Raw genomic sequence first — 15,066 nt, 5'->3', positions numbered from 1 at the left:
AGGTGGGTGAGAACAATGTAGACCAGAACTGTTAAGGTGAGGTTTGGTGTTGGCATTTTAATTCTTCAGGTTTCTGGTCATTATTACCAGTCGTAGCATGTGGCATTAAGACTCAGAATGGTCAGAATTCTTCAGGTTCACATAGTTGAATGTTATTTTAAAGTGATTTTTTTGCTTTAGTCTTCCTCTTTCTCCTCCTTCTCATCGAACACCACCATACTTCTGATCGCTGTGCCAGGCTGCTGCTTTCTGGTCTCTCTGATCACTCGAGCCAGCACCTTCTTTATCTGGTCATGATCAATATCTGTATCTCCTGTGACTGTGATGCGTTTGTCAGTTCTTGTTTCACACGTGCCACCTTTTGCTGTCCTGGTGATGTGTGTGGTGGTCGTTGTCAACACAGACTCAGGTATGATGGTTTGTGCGGTTGGTAATGTGCCCGAATCACTACCAGCCTCGCCATCAATCTGTGGAGACTCAAATGTGATGGTTTTGGTCTCAGTTTGGACAATGGGTACTTCCTTGGTGGAGATTTCAGTCCTTTGTGAGGCATCAGAAATTGTTACCATCTCTGTTTTTACCACTGGTGCCTTTCCTTCAATGAGTTGCAAATGTGGGGCTTTAGTTGGGCTTCTCACTTCCCTCGTGCCGTCCCCATCTTGTACCATAGCAGTGCTGACAACTTCAGGGCCATGTGCTGAAATCTCCCCAGCACAGACAGGACAATCCTTCGTAAGACCATGGTCCACAATACCAAGTAAAGCTCCATCAAGACTCCTGGAGACCCATTTACTACAAGTGTGCTCAAAGTGTGGTGCTGGCCTGGAGGGTCTGTGCCTGGGTGTAGCCGTTGTGGTGGAATTTGGACCTTAAGGTCAGGAACTTGGCCTTTGGTGGCTGTTGAAGCCTGTGGAAAGTGTAATGCTCCCCAAACACTTTCCATAACCTTCTCGCTGCCTGGTTGTTTGGCAGTTTGAATCTAACGGTTCTCTCAAACTGTTCCATCTCAGCAGGCCTAACTCTAATATAGAAGTTACGGAGCATATAGGAAATTTTCAAGATTTTTGGCCAAGCCAAATGGTAGAGGCTCAGCCTGTCTTTGTAAATGAGGAGGCTGTCAGCACACATGCCCAGCTTGAAGTCCACCCCTCCTGAGTCCTTGACATCATGTAGGTCAACACCATACATGGGAAGTCTCCTTGCATCATCTATGAACTGATAATCAGCTTGCACTGGAGATAAGCACCTGTGGGTTTGATATAGCTCTGCTACCTCCTCTTCCAGCTCCTTAGTGTGTGTGGGGGCAAACTGGTATTCACAGAGGTCAACACTGTGAAGAACTTCTGGGTCATAGTCTTCAAGTTCAGCGTGCAGTGTGTAGGGTCCCAGGAGGGCATGAAACACAATGGAACAGGGCAGGCGGCCAGAGGCGATGTCCTGCTGGAGCTGAAGGCACAAGTATCTGGTGATATCTTCAGTCAATTGAAAATGATAACAAGGATAAAACTTCACATTAAAAGTGAACAGCCAGGGAAGATTTCGCAGTTGTCTCTATTTTTTTTTTTTGCGGGATCTAGCCAGTTTTTCTTCTCAGGGTTTTCCTGAAGTATAAAATAGTCCTTCTCTAAGAGATTGAGGTGTTCACACACTTTATCAAATAACACTTGTCCCATAGCATGTTTCTCCAGGTCACAGCTGTATTCGGTGCCATCTAAGAAGACCATTTTACACTAGACAGTTTTTGTCTTCCCGGTGGCTTTTTGAGAGGCTTTCTCTGCTTTTAGCTCATCATTCTGTACTTGGTCTCTCTTTTTGCTGCTGCTCCTTCTGATTTATCTTCCTATTTTTTTTACCTTCTCCTCTTCTCTTTCCTTACTTACTAATTCAGCAGACTGTGTCTCAGCTTTGCTCATGGAAGGTTTTTCTTTGCTTTCAACCTTAATCTCCTGTTGCTTCCTCTGAGCCGCTTCTTCAGTATCACCCTTGGCCTGTCTCTCTTCTTCTGGAAAAGATTCCTCTTTATCTAAGACCTATTCTTCCACAACAGCATGGATAGGCTCTTTTTTATCTCCTCCATCTTTGGCCACTAATAAGGTATGTGACTTTAGTTTCTTAAGCCATGGGGGTATAAATCAAGCAATACCCCTTCTCACAGATCGCGCCTTCTGTCTCTTCTGGCAGCGTGCACTACTTGGCTTTCAGCTGCAGGAGAAGGCTGGGAACCTCTCCCCGCCTCTGCATCAGATGACTGATTCTGCTGGTTTGCTGCTGCTTCTTTAGGTTGCTCCTTGGTTACATCTGCTCCTAACTGGTCAGAGTCCTCCTTTACTTCAGGTGCAGGGCCTACTTCAGTCATGGTTACAGCTTATGCTGTGGTCCTAGCTACTTGGGATGCTGAGGTGGGAGGATCACTTCAGTACAAGAGTTGGAGGCTGTAGTGCGCCATGATCACACCCATGAATGGCCACTGCACTTCAGCCTGGGTAACATGGCGAGACTCCCCCTCTCTTAAAAAAAAAATTCAAGTACTCCTCCTCATTGGTTGCCTGGGGATGATCAGTGGCAGGATAGCCTAGGTGTTCCTTTTCTCTGGAGAGGTTCTTGGGGAGAAGCTGGTGCTGTGATTGTGCTGGAGTTGCTTCTGATGCTGAACAAGTGAATCACCATGTACACACTTGAGAACAGCATGAATCCTTGATGTCCTGATGTGATGCTCTTGATGCTCTCCATGGAACTTCTTGTAGTTCTTTAGCCAGAAGATGGAGGGACTGGGGTCACCACTGGCTGGCAGTGGAAGCAAATGGTGTGGGTGGCCGGCATAGCCAGCAGCTTCTTGTCCATGCACTGGGGCCGAGTCCAGTAAGGAGCCCCTGTTGCCACTCACTGCACCCCACCACTCAGCTCTAGGTTCCTCCCTTATGCCAGCTGACTCCTTCCCTGCCTTCCGTTCACTGCAGGATGCAAAGTTCCATGCCCAGTGGGTTGAGGCAGCGCTGGTCACGATGAATCCAGCCACGCAGATCTGCAGTGTGCAAGACACAGGCCACGGGAGCAGATGGAGAAGTCCTCAGGATAAGCTCCAACAATGAAAATGGCTGGTGCAGGACTGGGCAGAAATTTGGTACAGATTGACCAATCAGAGTCGATCTATGGGGTATCTCTTATCCAATCAGGACATATAATCCAATGCAATCAGAATGTGTACTCAGAACACCTCATTTGAATACAAAAATCTATAAATTGCCTGCCCAGGCCTACACCTGCTATTTTCTCACATGAAGCCTGTGGGGAAGTAGCATGAGGCCACCCGCTGAGCCGTCCATGCATTTTACTTTTATGTGTGCCCGAGGGTGCCGAGTGGTATTTAATGGAAAGATCATCTCTCTGAAGATGGGAATAGGAAGAAATTGGGGGCAGGTAAAATTGATATGAAACTTAATTTCAATTATTTTCAATAATAAAAAATAGTAAACTTAGTTACTTTAGCCTTCATCTTTTAATCCTTCAAAATGGAGGTGATAATAGACAGTGAGGGAGAAAAAAGCCTTCTCTATAGGGAGAAAAAAAGTGGGAGGCAGTACACATCCCACGTGGCACTGTGAGTGTGGTGCGGGCTGTGAGCTGGGGGTGCGTGGACTCGGGGCACGGTGGGTGGGCGTGAGCCAGCACATGGGGTGTGTGGGGTGGGGGGTGGGCAGCAGCATCCGGCTCCTATGCTGAGGCTGTAGGGGAGCAGGGGAGCACTGAAGGCGTATGAAAGGCACCCAGCAGCAGGGCTATGCAGGCAGCTTCTGTTCTCCTCCTGGGTGTGGCCAAGTATCTGCCTCTGCTGGGGAGGTTTGGGGAGTGGGTGTCACCTCCTATTCAGAACACCAGAGAGGGTGCTACAGGAGGGCTGCTCGGGCCAGTGGGTAATTCAGAGAAGGGGAGTGGTCCCGTGGAAGAAGAGCTGCCTTTAGGTCTGGGCTGAGTGCAGCAGAGCAGGGTGGAGGTGGAGCTGTGTGATCACCTGCTGGGCAGAGAGAGCTGGGACCCCTGTTGATTCTGCCTCCTTTGAGTGTCCCTCAAGTCCCTAGCTCCCCTTTCCATTGACACAGCTGTGCCCTGTGCCCCATGTCCCACCCCTGTGGACGTGCCGGCCTCCCTCCCTCCTGGGTGCTGCCTGAGTCCGCACTGTGGTGCGCATGCTCAGGCTGCACCCCACTCCCTGTCTGTCCTAGCCATCTTTGCCCTGGCACTCCAGGTTTCTTTCACTGTGTGCTCACAGCCTGGACTTTTGTGTTTGGGTTTCCCTCCCTGGTCTGACTTCCTCATCCCCACCCCAGGCCTGGCTGGCTCCATGGGGCTCCCTGACCCTGCCACTGCTTTGTGGCACAGTTAGTGGTTTAATGTCACTCTCTGCCACTGGTGGACTTGTGGTTTGGCAGGGAACCCCTTGGCGTTCTAGGCCTGAGTCAAAGCAGGTGTTTGCTGGGGCCCGACCCTCCCTGCTCTGTGCCCAGCTTGTGGTGGGCTCCTCCAGCCTCCTTTCCTGAGGGGCACCCTGCCTGTGTGCCCAGCCGCTGGCACTACTTGCTCTTCTGTCCACCCCCATGCATGTCAATGCCAGGCCACTTCCCTGTGGCCTCACAGTTTGAGAAAGGGTCTGACTTTCAAAGCAGAAGATTCTAAACACAACTGTTATGTGATTTCTCTATGGGTGATGCTTTCTGTATTGGAGTCTAAATTTTGTCTGTTTGACACGTTTTAGGAGGCAGCTTTCCGAAAAGTGGTACAAGCAACTATGGTGCGAGATCGCCAACACGGGCCTGTTGTGGAGTTGAACCGAATTCAGGTAACACGTGGAGATTGTTCTGAGTCTGACAGTCTTAGAAGCGATGCTTTCATGGGAGCAAGTGGTGTCCCCGCAGCCTGAGGTGGGCGGAGAGCACTCGTAGCTGCCTTCCTGTGTGCCCCTACTTGAAAGAGCAGGCGCCACCTTCCTTTTTTGGCACTTCATGCGTGTGATGTCCTGTGATGCTGAGGCTTCCAGGAAAGTAAATGTGTTTCTTTATAATGGAAGTAAGAAAGATTTATTTCAGATAATCCAAAAGCACAAGTGCAGATGAGCCAAAAAGGGTAAAATAAATATCAGGCATATTTCCACCACACAGTGATGACTACTGCTGTTACCTTTGTGGAGTATGTGTTTGTTATAACCAAAACTGGATCACTCTATTCTGTAACTGGCTGTTTTTTCCACTGAATGCATCTTAAGCTCCTCCATGCCTTGGAGCAGGATTCTGTGGGTTGTTTGTGCATGGCAGCTGCCTCCTCTGCTCTTGTCGGATGTGTCCGGGTTTGCTCTGTCAGTCAGACTCCTCTGCTGGGGGCTGGGAACTATGCCCACTTTCTTTGACACAGGCAGGGTTGTCTACGGGCACGTCTTCAGCCACCCTCTAGGTTAAGTTCCAAGAAGTGGAGAGGGTCAGAGGCCCAGTCATAACCTGGTATCACATGAAGTTATGGGCTCTGACAGGTCATGCTCCCACCGTCCTCACACCCTCCCCAGCCCTGGCGGTTTTCTGTGCCAGTTTTGTAAGTCAGAACTACTTATACTGTCTCTTGGTAGCAATCAAAAAACTGAAAAGTATACCATTTCTGAATATATACTGCTGGCCACTGTACATAAACTCAGAGTTAAAAAAAAATTAAAAAAAAAAAAAAAAAAAAGACGCCCCTGGCCATTGATGCTGATAGCACGCGGCACTTGACATTTAATGCTCGATGGAAACGGGCCTTGCTCGCCTCTGGACCCGAAACAGAGAGCCGTGAAGAACAAATTCTTTGTTCCTGTACCTTTGTATTAACACATGATTTTTACCCTCATGTTGATTACATGACTGGAAATTTTTCAGAGTTGTACTTGGGGGCATTTTGAATTGAGACATGAAACTCTTGTCCTTTGTTGGACAGCACATGTGACCACACTGATGGAACTGGTCTCCTCACTGACGTCAGAGGATTGAATGGGAAGCTGTAGGCCAGTCAGCCACTTGCACAAATAAATGGGCTGTTTAATTAGTTTCATAAAAAAGCTTTTATTTTCCCACCTTGGATGATCATTTTGATTTGCCCTGCAACATTAGGTCATAACTACTAAAGTTTGTCAGTAAGGAGAGCTGAAGGCTCCTGCATCATCTGGCACGAATGATTGAGCATTCCCGGATAGTATACCTGCCCCAGAACCGCATGCAGGCTCCTCGGGGCCAGGGGCGCCCAGCCTGGGCGGCCAAGCCTGGGGGGCTCGGGGCATCAGCGAAGCCCAGGTTAGGCACCCTTGCTGGTCTTTCTCTCATCTCAGATTGTTAAGAAGTCGTTACACACCGAATACCTCTTCCTCCTCATCTTTATATCCCCAGCCTTGTGTTACTAAAGTGTGCAATATGCGTTTGAAAGAGCAAACTGGGTAGGTGACAAAAAAATTTGTATTAGGCTTTTCAAGAATCAGATAAACACCTTCAGCCCAGCGTGCGATGTGATTGCTGTCTGGGGGCTGCTCCAGAGCCAGGCTCCCTTCAGTTCAGGGTATCATGCTGCCTCCTGAAGCTGGGAAGTTCTCCACAAATGTGGAAATTGAAGTGTTTTTCTGACCAGAATGGAGCAGGGGGAAAAAACATTGGCCGAATCCAAGGTGAGCACAGGATACCAGTGCTGAGCCAGAAAGCCTTCGTGGGCTACTCTGCCCAGCTACCCCAGGCTGCGGCAACGTGCTCAATATCAGCTCCCTCCTGTGGAGACACCTGTGTGTGGAAAGTTCCAGAGACACCAAAACATAGATCATTTTCCTGGAAGGCTTTTGTTTGTTGTGAATTTGACTGATTTTTATAATAAGATCTGAAAGTCAGTAAACGTTTCTAATTACTTTACAATTTATCACAGAATTACTGCATGCTCATTTCTGAAAATTTAGAAAATTCAGATTAAAGACTATTAATTAAAGACTGTGTTACTACTGACCAGAAAAAGCACCATCCCACATGGGCTCCTCTCCTTTCAGGGTCATGACTATTCACGTGGCCATGGTCTATGGAAACTGAGGACAGACAGCCGCTGCTGGTCGGCACTGCTGTGGGAGGGCAGCGTGGGGGGAGGCGGGAGGCTGGGTGTGCGTCTCTCCGCTCGCATGGCGGCTGTGGCACTGTGGACGCCTTTTGCTCCTTTTCCTTCCATAGCCCAGTCTCCTGCAGGGGACAGAGCTCAAAGTGCTGCTGCGAGGGTTAGAGGAACTGGCATCTGTGAGCGTCTGGGCAAGCGTGTGGCACACAGAGAAGTTCATTCTGCAGGGAAATGTTTTTATTGTCATTATTCTGACATTTTTAGTCTTGGCTATGGAAATTTGTGCTATGAGGAGAATTAGCTGTTTAAACTCAACCTAGAATTCACTCAAAATGAGTTAAAAATGATGAGAGCTTTGCTTGAGAAGTCAGCATAAAAATACATTTTCATGACCATTTTTTCTTTAACTTTTCATGTTGACATCACTTCAGACTGAGCTTCCGGGTGACTGAAGCACAGCCTGGGCCACCGGCTGTAGGCTGAGCCAAGTCCACACTGACGGGAGGCCTCAAGGCCCCTAGTCTGATCTCTTCAAAAATATTACCTAGGATGAGAACTATGGGCATGAAACGTGATTGCACTTGTCGGGGAGACTTGGGGACCCCGAGGGTTGGAAATGGGGTCAGTGCAGCTGAGTAGGTGAGGGGCAGAAGGTGTCCTGGTCAGGTCGTGCATCTTAGAGCCATTGATAGGAATCTCAGAGCACTGAGACTGCATCCTAGTCTGCTGGGCGGCTGCTGCTGGAGTTCCTGGTGTCTTGCTCCATGTGGCCACGTCCATGTGGTAAAGTAGTGGCCAGTAGGTAAAGTTATAAAGCGTGAAGGGAATCAGTGTAGTGTTGCCAGGTTGCAGCTGTTGGCAATGTGCTGCCACCTGCCCCACCTGAACAGTGATGATGACTTGGGTTGTTTTTTGAAGATGTGTTTGTTCAGATGCCACCAGTCCTGGAGGCTGCTATGCAGGTCACTGTGCAGGTCACCGATGATGTGCAGAGAGTGGGACGGGGATGGTGAATTCAGGTGTTCAGAGTGGAGCACCCTGGACAGTGGGGTCTGTACACAAGCAGGGGGGAAGCCGTGCATGCCCCACCCCCCATGCTCTCACCGGTGCTGGGGCAAGGGGCCACAGAGGGCGGGCCCAGAGCCCTCCAAGGGCTTGGGCTGCAGAAGATGAGGGGATCTGGTTGGCAATAATGGGCCTGTGGAGAGGGCTCAGGAGGCGTGAGCTCAGGGCTGCTCCCAGAGCCCTCTCTCGCTTCCATGGGCATTTCACAGCTGAGCTTGCGGTGGCATGGGGTGCAGGTTCCCTTGGGGTGTCCCAGACCATGTGCTTTCACGCTTCCTTTCCTCCTCTCCAGGTCAAGCGCTCCAGGAGCAAAGGGGGGCTGGCCGGCCCTGACGGCACCAAGTCCGTCTTTGGGCAGATGTGTGCCAAGATGAGCTCGTTCAATCCTGACAGCCTCCTCCTTCCTCACCGTGTCTGGAAAGTCAAGTTTGTGGGTGAGAACCTCCATGCGCTGGGGAACCTGTGGCCCCGAGAGGTGGTGTCCCGTGCCTGCAGGGAGCGCAGGCAGAGCGGTACAGGGGCTGTCAGGGTGGCTGCGAGCAGCTGCTGCTCCTTCCCCTCCAGGTGAATCCGTGGATGACTGCGGGGGCGGCTACAGCGAGTCCATAGCGGAGATCTGTGAGGAGCTGCAGAACGGACTCACACCCCTGCTGATTGTGACGCCCAACGGGAGGGATGAGTCCGGGGCCAATCGAGACTGCTACCTGTTCAACCCGGCTGCCCGGGCGCCCGTGCACAGCAGCATGTTCCGCTTCTTGGGTGAGCTTTCCCTTCCCGCCGCTCGCCATCCTGCGTTGGCCAGGCTTGTGCGCGCCCTTCTGTTACCTTGATGTCTGCTCTGTTTGGGGAGTGACAGTAGATATTTTGAACATCTGCTTTTAGCTTTTGAGGCTCATACCGATCAAAATTACTTGTATGTGTTTTGCCGGCGCTGTGGCGGTGCACAGTGCTGTCGTTGACTCCCCTGTCTGGCACTCAGGGCTCGGTAGTGGTGGCCCATCCATGCACAGCCACAGTGACTTACACAGCCGGCAGTCCCAGCCACGTCCTGAGGACCGGAAGATGCCTTTGGCACTCAGAGGGTGAAATGCCATGTTTCTGCATTTAGAATGTATCTGAAACTCAGGATCAGATTGGGCAGGGTCTTGGCAGGCAGCCAGTCCCTCCCCGCTGCTCCATTAGGGGTCTGTGGAGCACTCCCAGCTATGGGGTCCCACCACTGCCTGCCCTCCTCAGGGGGCTGTTGCTCCCTGGCAGGGCACCCCCTTGGAGAAACCCCAGCTCTTTGCTTTGCCATGAGAGGAATAAGAATTGGCTTCTGTGTGTTTAAACCTGTGTGTGGCAATAATATGAAGAGTTAGAAACTTAGAGAACAAAAAGAAATGATGAATTTAGAATAGGACACACTTTTAAGGATGGACCTAGATCTCTGGACTTGTATTGTTGGTTTAGAGGGCACTGTGGCCTCCGCATAGAGTTAATGTCCTGTGGCACGTGAGTGAACTAGGTGTTTTGTCATCAAATCCAAGTGTCTTCTGTGCCTGTGTTTTGAATGGTCAGGTGTGTTACTGGGCATCGCCATCCGGACCGGGAGTCCCCTGAGCCTCAGCCTGGCTGAGCCCGTGTGGAAGCAGCTGGCTGGGATGAGCCTCACCATCGCAGACCTCAGTGAGGTAACTCGCCCTGGGTGCTGTGGAGTCCCCTGGGGCTTGAGAGGCACAGTCTGTTCGGGTTCTGGCAGGCTCTGAGGTCCCGCCTGACTCACGGTCGGTCCCACGTGGTGCAGGGGCTGCTGGCTGTGGACACCTACAAGTAGCAGAGAAGGTCTGCAGATATGAGGCCAATTTGCTTCTGGAACTTGGGAGATCCATTTATTTTTGTGTTGCTTTGCGACTTACACATTCTTGTCAGATGGGAAAGCTGGCGGAATGGGGGTGGGGGTGGGCGGTGCTGAGCCAGTGACCATAGCCGATTGCCTCCATGCTGCAGCTGTGCAGAGGAAATGGTCCTATCAGCTGCTTTACTTTCTCAGTGGTAATTTTAAGAACTTGGTTGAATTATGAATTCATTCTCCAGCTCCTTGGGTGAAGTACTTTCTTGTTGCTCCTTTCTTTTATTTCTCGGTGCTTGTGACACACAGCCTCACTGCACACCCTGAGGCAGACCAAAGCCCCCACTAGACTTGAGTGTGCTTGGGGTGGGCTGGGGCCTGGGACAGGGGAGCAGCCTTGATTCAACACATGGACTCTCTTTTTCTCCTAAAAAGGTCGATAAAGATTTTATTCCTGGGCTCATGTACATCCGTGACAACGAAGCCACCTCGGAGGAGTTTGAGGCCATGAGCCTGCCCTTCACGGTGCCGAGCGCCAGCGGCCAGGACATCCAGCTGAGCTCCAAGTACACACACATCACCCTGGACAACCGTGCGGAGTACGTCCGGCTGGCGATAAACTACAGGTTTGTGGTCATCTGGCCTCAGTTGCTTTGACTTGGACATCTGTGTTTGTTCAGAACTATCATATACGGTAAATGCTGATGGATTTGGCTCCAACTATTGCTGATCTGTGGTTATTAAGCTTATTTTGTGATCAGGGTTAGAGTATTTATTGTTGTAGTCCGAAATTCCAGGCTCTAACTAAAATACTGAGGTAAAGAAAATCCACCCATTTAGGGCACTGCCCCACAGAGCCCACAGGGCCTGTTTGTGCCCCTCTGCTTTCTCTGTCCATTCTCCTGCGACAGGGCTGTGTCAAGGGCTGTCTCAGCCCCACGTGGCCACGTGCATGACACAGAGCAGCCTTTGCCAGGTCTGAGTGTGCACAGGCCCTCAGGTGCTGTGGCATGGGCGTGGCAGGCCAGCACCCCACAACCCTCCCCAGCTTCCACTGCTTGTCCCTGCTGTTGGCCTGGTACCCTGGGTTCTCCAGAAGCACCTGCGAGGTGTCTGGACAGGCCCTGAACATCAGGTGGGCTTTGCTTGCTGGGGGTAGTCCTAGCAGGTATCCTGGGCTGTGCTGCCCCCCGACCCCGAGTCCTGTCTGCCGTGGAGCTGGACTCTGCACTGATTCAGCGGCTGTCCCGGGCAGTTGGGTGTGCTCTTTACCCTCTGTGATTCTGGCTCCTCCCAGGTGCCCTGTCATGTTGAGAATTGTCTCAGAGTGTGTGTGGCTGCAGTTAGCCATGAGGTTGTAGTCTGTCTGCAGTCTAGGTGGACTCTGTGTTGTGAGGGGCGCTGCACTAGCAGGACTGCAGGGCACCTCCTCTGCCATCTGCAGTCACTCCCTTTGGTCCTGGCAGGTGGGAGGAGTGTGGCCACAGAGCCCTGTGGCCAGGCTTGGCACTGGCAGAATAAAGTCAGTGCCTCCAGCGATGGAAGTGTGAAGTGAGTTTTTTCTTTCAGACTCCATGAATTTGATGAGCAGGTGGCTGCTGTTCGGGAAGGGATGGCCCGAGTCGTGCCTGTCCCCCTTCTTTCTCTGTTCACTGGATACGAATTGGAGACGATGGTATGCCGACTCCCAAGTTGTGCTACCCTGGAACTGTCACTAGTTAACTTTTTATTAATAGTTAAAACCTTGCATTTGGAAATCTAACATATGTCCATGAGTGTTGACGTAAAAACATACTCTAAATATGTGACCCCTTCACCTGATCCCATGGGAGGCTGGGGCTCAGGGTTTTGTGCATGTCTACCTTGGGTCCCCAGGACTTTCCCTGCCCCCAAACAGGCCTTGGTAGAGAGAAAGAGTGATCAAATCTTGCTGAAATGAAAGGCATCAAAGTGTCAAGTGGCCCTGACAGAGTGTCCTTTTGCAGGTGTGCGGCAGCCCTGACATCCCTCTGCATCTTCTAAAGTCGGTGGCGACATATAAGGGGATCGAGCCTTCCGCATCCCTGATCCAGTGGTTCTGGGAAGTGATGGAGTCCTTCTCCAACACAGAGCGCTCCCTCTTTCTTCGCTTTGTGTGGGGCCGGACGAGACTGCCCAGGACAATTGCTGACTTCCGGGGCAGAGACTTTGTCATCCAGGTAGGTTCCCTGCTGGGCTCATTGGGCCCTGGGCTGTCAGCTGATGATGACATGCTTCTCACACATGATCTTACAGCAGACTGAAATACGGGTCTCTTGTGTCTTCATGGAAATGAAAATGGAAAATACCCAACTTCTGTGATTTCAAGGCTGAAAATTCTGTGATTGTAGGTCTTGGGTACCATTACCTATTTTTAAAAAATTTATCTGACCATCACTAGAATATTGTTATCGAAACATACATTATGTAAGGTATTTTTTTGATTCTCTGGTTGAATTAGGTGAATCACTAAGTAATATGCTACATACAGAGAAAAATCAGACCACTCATCAGATCGAGAATAAGAGTTTTGCTTTGGGTTCTAACTCTGGTTCCCTGGTCAGAAACAAGCTCGATTTACCTACCTGGCACTGAGGTGGAATGACCCTCTCTCTCCTGAGACCCTGGTGGCAGTCAGTACGCTGTGGGGATAGACCGGGTGGAGGGGTCCGCTCTCCCTGGATGGCTCCTTTCCAAGCGCAGCCTGACTCTCGTCTCTGGCCAGGGTTAGAATAGTATCCGTTTTTCAGGGAGATCTTTGAGAGCATGTATTATTTTTCCCTTAAAAAGGTAGGTTTGTCCATAACTCTTGCTGCTTCCTAGTGTTTTAATTTGTAGTGGCCAAAAGTGGGCTGATGGACTCATGAAGCATTTCCCTGTGTAGTCAAGTGCCAGGCCTAAGGCCACTGCCCTGCCCCTCCCAGGCCCCGTACTTGCCAGGCTGAGGGCTCACCTGTGTGGACAGGGGTGGGTGGAGCCACTGGGCCCTCATCATGGGGTGATTAGGAGAAAGTAATTATCATGATAACTAATTGCTATTTTTTACTACAAGTTCTAGGAATAAGTTGTTCCTTTTTATTTTTCAAATTGACTAGATTATCTTTTCTGATATTTTATTCTTAGCAAAAAATATGATTTTTGTGAGTTAAGAGTCTTATGAACACAGTAAAATAGATTTGCAGTTTTAGCTATCCTGTACATAATCCCTGATTATTTAATATTTTTCATCAACAGGTATTGGATAAGTACAACCCTCCTGACCACTTCCTTCCCGAATCCTACACCTGTTTCTTTTTGCTGAAGTTGCCCAGGTATTCCTGTAAACAGGTGCTGGAGGAGAAGTTGAAATACGCCATCCACTTTTGCAAATCCATAGACACAGACGATTATGCTCGCATAGCCCTTACGGGAGAGCCAGCTGCTGATGACAGCAGCGACGACTCGGATAATGAGGATGTGGATTCATTTGCTTCAGACTCTACACAGGATTATTTAACAGGACACTAAGAGGGAGACATAGCAAGAGACCGAGCAAGGAGGCAGAGCGCTGCTGTTGAAATTGCAGAATGTCCGAGGTGTCTGGTGAGAAAAGTCAGTCCTCAAAATGTGCGGGAGGGAGGTGGAGAGGCTGACTGCTGGTGACTGGAATAATGAAGAGAATAATGATGGGGAAATTAGCCTGGGCATGTGGAACTCTATGTGGACACTTGGCATTTATTTTTGAGACTTAAAGGGGTCTTCTCACCCGTAATGCTGCATTACATGTAGGACTCTGTGTTTACTAAAGTGTGTAAATGTTTATATAAATACTGAATTGCAGCATCCCAAAAATGAATAAAGCCTTTTTACTTGTGGGTGCAATAGATTTTTTTTCTTTTTTCTTCAAGTGTCGTGAGTTTTTTGATTGTATATGGGACATACTGTGTAACAAATCGTATTATAAATATTTCAATTAATTTAACTCTGAATTTGTTTATTAAAAGCTTTTTGAACATGAAATGATCAGTATTACTTGAATGCATCCAGAGGTTATTTAAACCAAAACCAAAAGGCCATCTGGTTCTCCCTCTTGTCCCCAGGTGCACTATTTTAGCATATGCATTATGTAGTTTGAATTGAGGCCTTTCTGTGAGTAGTATCGTAACTCCTACCATGGAAAGTGTACTATATATAATGTTTGTGTCATGTATATGCCTAAATTTTAATTCCCTGTAATAAAACATCTGTCACAAAATTGTAGGCTGAGCTTTCTTAACCAGCTAGACTAGCACTGGTGGATATGTATAACCAAAAAATAAATTGATATTTGATGCATTGGTAATCAAGCCATTCCAGTCTAGTGTAGACTTTTTTGGTTACAAAAACTAGAAGTGATCATTAGGAGAATGGAAGGCTCCAAGGGGAACAGCTGGTGTTGGGCCAAGGGGCCCAGGAACCCTCGGGGTCCACTCTGACTCCCATGCCAGCCCCGTCTGTCTGCACAGTCTTGGTTCCTGTCCCACTGGCCTGGAGTCAGGGGTGTCTGGGTCCAGTCAGCCAGAGGGTAGGATTTGAGCTGCTTGTGTGTGGCAAGCACTTTGCAAAGGGAAGGACTGAGAACAGGGTAGGAAAAGTGGCTCACAGGTCTAGTGCATGAGAACTTGGGGTGAGTGGTACCAGATCAAAGCAATAGAACATATATATTTCATACATACTTTCATGTTCAGAGACAGTTTCTTTATTCAGGGACAGAATTTTTTTTTTTTTTAGAGACAGGGTCTTGCTCTGTCACCTGGGCTGGAGTACAGTGGTGTCATCACAACTCACTGCAACCTCAAACACCTGGGTTCAAATGATCCTCCTGCCTCAGCCTCCTGAGTAGCTGGGACTATGGGCATGTGTCACCATGCCCGGCTAACTTTTTTTATTTTTATAGAGACAGAGTCTTGCTATTGCCCAGGATGGTCTCAAACTCCTGGCCTCAAATGATCCTCCCGCCTCAGCCTCCCAACAGGGAAAGAATATTTAGCACCAACATAGAAGATCCAAAGAGGAAAAGATTTTTCCTGGGAGCT

The 15,066-nt window shown here is 49.4% G+C and overlaps 1 protein-coding gene and 1 pseudogene across 2 annotated transcripts in view; one reads left to right on the top strand and one right to left on the bottom strand.

The window, feature by feature from the left end:
- Positions 1-14,246, top strand: part of HERC2 (HECT and RLD domain containing E3 ubiquitin protein ligase 2) — a 173,742-nt gene extending 159,496 nt beyond the window's left edge. Inside the window, exons 86-93 of one of the 2 annotated variants that reach the window (XM_069466707.1) lie at positions 4,751-4,834; positions 8,456-8,597; positions 8,728-8,922; positions 9,724-9,836; positions 10,430-10,620; positions 11,564-11,669; positions 11,980-12,192; positions 13,247-14,246. In XM_069466707.1, the coding sequence (XP_069322808.1) occupies positions 4,751-4,834; positions 8,456-8,597; positions 8,728-8,922; positions 9,724-9,836; positions 10,430-10,620; positions 11,564-11,669; positions 11,980-12,192; positions 13,247-13,519 (1,317 nt within the window). In that variant the 3' untranslated portion in view covers positions 13,520-14,246. The remainder of the gene's footprint in view (positions 1-4,750; positions 4,835-8,455; positions 8,598-8,727; positions 8,923-9,723; positions 9,837-10,429; positions 10,621-11,563; positions 11,670-11,979; positions 12,193-13,246) is intronic. The other variant, XM_069466708.1, reaches the window with a different exon arrangement.
- On the bottom strand, positions 177-2,730 carry LOC138381881 (band 4.1-like protein 2; annotated as a pseudogene).
- Positions 14,247-15,066: the final 820 nt, after the last annotated feature.

Source organism: Eulemur rufifrons, chromosome 3, assembly GCF_041146395.1.
Source record: "Eulemur rufifrons isolate Redbay chromosome 3, OSU_ERuf_1, whole genome shotgun sequence".
Taxonomy (NCBI): Eukaryota; Metazoa; Chordata; class Mammalia; order Primates; family Lemuridae; genus Eulemur; species Eulemur rufifrons.
The sequence above is the reverse complement of the archived record's forward strand: the minus strand, read 5'-3'. Positions and strand labels throughout refer to the sequence as shown.